This window comes from Camelina sativa, chromosome 4 (genome assembly GCF_000633955.1).
Source record: "Camelina sativa cultivar DH55 chromosome 4, Cs, whole genome shotgun sequence".
NCBI lineage: Eukaryota > Viridiplantae > Streptophyta > Magnoliopsida > Brassicales > Brassicaceae > Camelina > Camelina sativa.
The window spans coordinates 23,800,111-23,803,009 of NC_025688.1; the positions used below are offsets into that span (position 1 = coordinate 23,800,111).

Genomic DNA, 2,899 nt, shown 5'->3' on the forward strand with positions numbered 1-2,899 from the left:
GAGCTTGAGAAGAAGATGGAAATGGAGCTTGAGAAAGTGATATTTGAGAGGATTGAAGATGTAAAAGCTGAATTTAAATCCATGATGAATAAGATGATAATTGTTTCAATATTAGGTTGTATGATCATCTTTGGTCTAGTTAAGCTAATATGATGAAATTGTATGTTGTTTTCTATGTTGGTTTTGTATGAGACAAAATGTTTTTAAGAGATGATGTTATCTTGTTTGAAAGTACATTCATGTTCAAAAGAGTGCATCCGACCATAGTTAATAATAAGGTTCAAAAGAGAGACATGCCATACAAAGACTAAACAACATATGTTCTGAAACAGGTCATAAAACCAAAAAAAAAACAGTCCTACTTATGCTAATCCTCCATCCCACATTACTTCTCTTGAGTGAGACAACCTTGAGAAGATTCCACTTGAGTTCCACCCTACAAATTTAATCAAATATTAGAATTAATTTAATAAAACAAAGAACCATTGTTGTATCACAAATGAATCAATTTAGAAAGAAAACTAACATGTGTTGTATTCTTCTTATTCTTCTTCTTCTGGTGGTACCTACAGTTATGATCAGCTGCACCACAAATCCCACAATGCATGATTCTTTTCTTTTGCTTTGGTTGCTTCTTGGTAGGTGACTCATTAACACCTTTCTTCCTCTTCTTGTCGATCTTCTCATCGTCCGGCTTTGGAGGTGGATACACATTTTCACCCCCAGTGGAAGGCCAAAAGCGTGGACCTCTTTGTGGAACAAGCCCGTCTGTGTAGTTCTGTCTCCACTTAGCAGTTCTGAACCATTCACACACATAGTCTTCAGCTACCAATGTCTTCTTGATCATCAGTCCGTAAGCATGTTCGCATGGGATTCCACAAATCTGAAACTTCATGCAGGTACAAGTTCTGGCATTTAAACAAACTCGGTGTTTATCGTATCCCAAGTAAACTTCATACGCTCCATTTGTGCTGGGAGATACAAAGCATGTAGAAGCTGCCTTATGCTCATCAGCAAGGAAACGGGTCACATAAGGAGTGCATAATCCTGCCACATCCGACCATATAGAGTACATATAAATGAATTAGAATAAAACATATAAATGAATAAGAATAAGAGTGTAGTCTTACTAACCTTCATGTGAATAAGAAATAGCAGACCGTTTAGCAATTCGAACCATGGCAAGCCTTCTAACAGTCTCCAACATAGCCACAAATGGTTTCTCTCTCGCCTTGTTGATTGTATTGTTGAAAGACTCCACTGAGTTGTTTTCAACATCCTCACAATAGCTGCCAATCTTGTGGAATGCCCTACACCATGTCTTTGGTTTAGTCTTCATGACATCTTCATAGACCTTGCTATCATATGCGTGAATCCTCTCCAATCTCTCTTCGTAATCTCTAGTGTTGTAGCTCCAAGCTAGATCCCAAAGCAGTTTCTTCAATTGCTTCTTGTCTGGATGAGTCTTCTTTAGGTTACCATAAATGTGCCTAACACATTTACGATGCTCAATCTTTGGTAATTCTAACTCAACAGCCTTAATCAATCCCTGAAACAAAGTTAAATTCATTAGAAACTGATCCAAATCACACAAAGCATAAAACATAACAAAAAAAAAAAACCTTTTGGCGATCAGAAACCATAATGTAACCATCTCCATCACCTAACTCCAAGTCTATCTTCAGCCTATTCACAAACCAGCTCCAATTATCTGTGTTCTCAACCTGAACAACACTCCATGCTATTGGATAGATAGCATTGTCTGCATCTCTTCCTAAAGCCACCAACAACTGACCCTTAATCTTTTCCTTCAAGAAGCAACCATCAACCCCAATTAGTGGCCTGCAGGTTTTTTTCCATGTTTTCCTAAGAACATCAAAGCAGACATAGAATCGCTTAAACACATCATGACCAGCGTCATTCTTCACCGTATCAATCTCTACCACAGACCCTTGATTTGCTTCCAATATCTCAGCTCCATAGTCTCGAAGACGTTCAAATTGAGTGTCATATTCACTCGCTATCCATGCCAATGCCTTTCTCCTAGCAGCTTGACATTGACCTCTCGTAGCTGATATCTTCCACTTCTCCATTATGGTCTGTTCCATCTTTAAAGGCATGTAATAATCTGGTTCTTCTCTAATCTTATCAAGAAATAACCTAGCTATGACTGGGACCTTAAACATCTCACAATCTCCATTAGGCCCACAAACATGGGTGTTCGTGTACTTCGTAATCCTCCACATCGACTCATTATGAAGAGACGCAGCATAAACTTTCCATTGACATTTTCCCTTAGCACCAACACACCTAAACCCGATTCTATCTCTATCGTACCTGTATTGCTTCAGATTACAACCTGTTGCCAGTGCATAGTCAGTCACACACTCCTTAAACGCGATTCCATTGTAGAATCTCTGCCCTTTATACATTATACCATCGCCACGAACGATCGGTGTCCCCCCACGCGCGGCACCACCACGACCATTACCCTCAGACTCGTCGTCACTCTCTGGATACACGTTATGACGAATCGATTCCTCCGTTTCTGTAAAATCTGTCGCAAGCTTATCGATGTGAAATTCATCTCGATCCTCGCCTTCCTCGTCGAACTCCACTCCAATAGGTGGATTAACAACGGGGACTAACGCCATCCCAAGAGCCAAGAGCAAGAGATAACAAAACGATTCGAAGAAAGAAGAATCAATTTAGGGATCTAGGGTTTGTCGATGGAAAGGGAAAAAACGATTTGGGGATTTTTGGGTTTTTTTATTTTTAGGTTTGTTTATGTTAAGTGATCTAATCCGGTTGTCAATTGGTTAAAAATGGTTTAATTTGGTTATTTTGGTTAATAAGAATTGTCTGTCGGTTAACTAAAACAGTAAACCGTGTTAATCGA

At 39.2% G+C, this 2,899-nt stretch overlaps 1 protein-coding gene across 1 annotated transcript; it reads right to left on the reverse strand.

Annotated features, from left to right (window-relative positions):
• Positions 363-2,791, reverse strand: LOC104784231. Its single transcript, XM_019244214.1, has 4 exons — positions 1,623-2,791; positions 1,135-1,549; positions 571-1,047; positions 363-436 (listed from the first exon to the last, which is right to left on the reverse strand). The coding sequence occupies exons 1-4, from the start codon at positions 2,652-2,654 to the stop codon at positions 363-365; spliced, it is 1,998 nt and encodes a 665-aa protein (XP_019099759.1). The 5' UTR covers positions 2,655-2,791.

Coding starts and splice junctions, on each gene's coding strand:
- LOC104784231 (XM_019244214.1), bottom strand. CDS start 2,654: ATGGCGTTAGTCCCCGTTGTTAATCCACCTATTGGAGTGGAGTTCGAC. Junction 1,550..1,622: donor TGGTTTCTGATCGCCAAAAG/GTTTTTTTTTTT, acceptor ACTTTGTTTCAG/GGATTGATTAAGGCTGTTGA. Junction 1,048..1,134: donor TATTTCTTATTCACATGAAG/GTTAGTAAGACT, acceptor CGGATGTGGCAG/GATTATGCACTCCTTATGTG.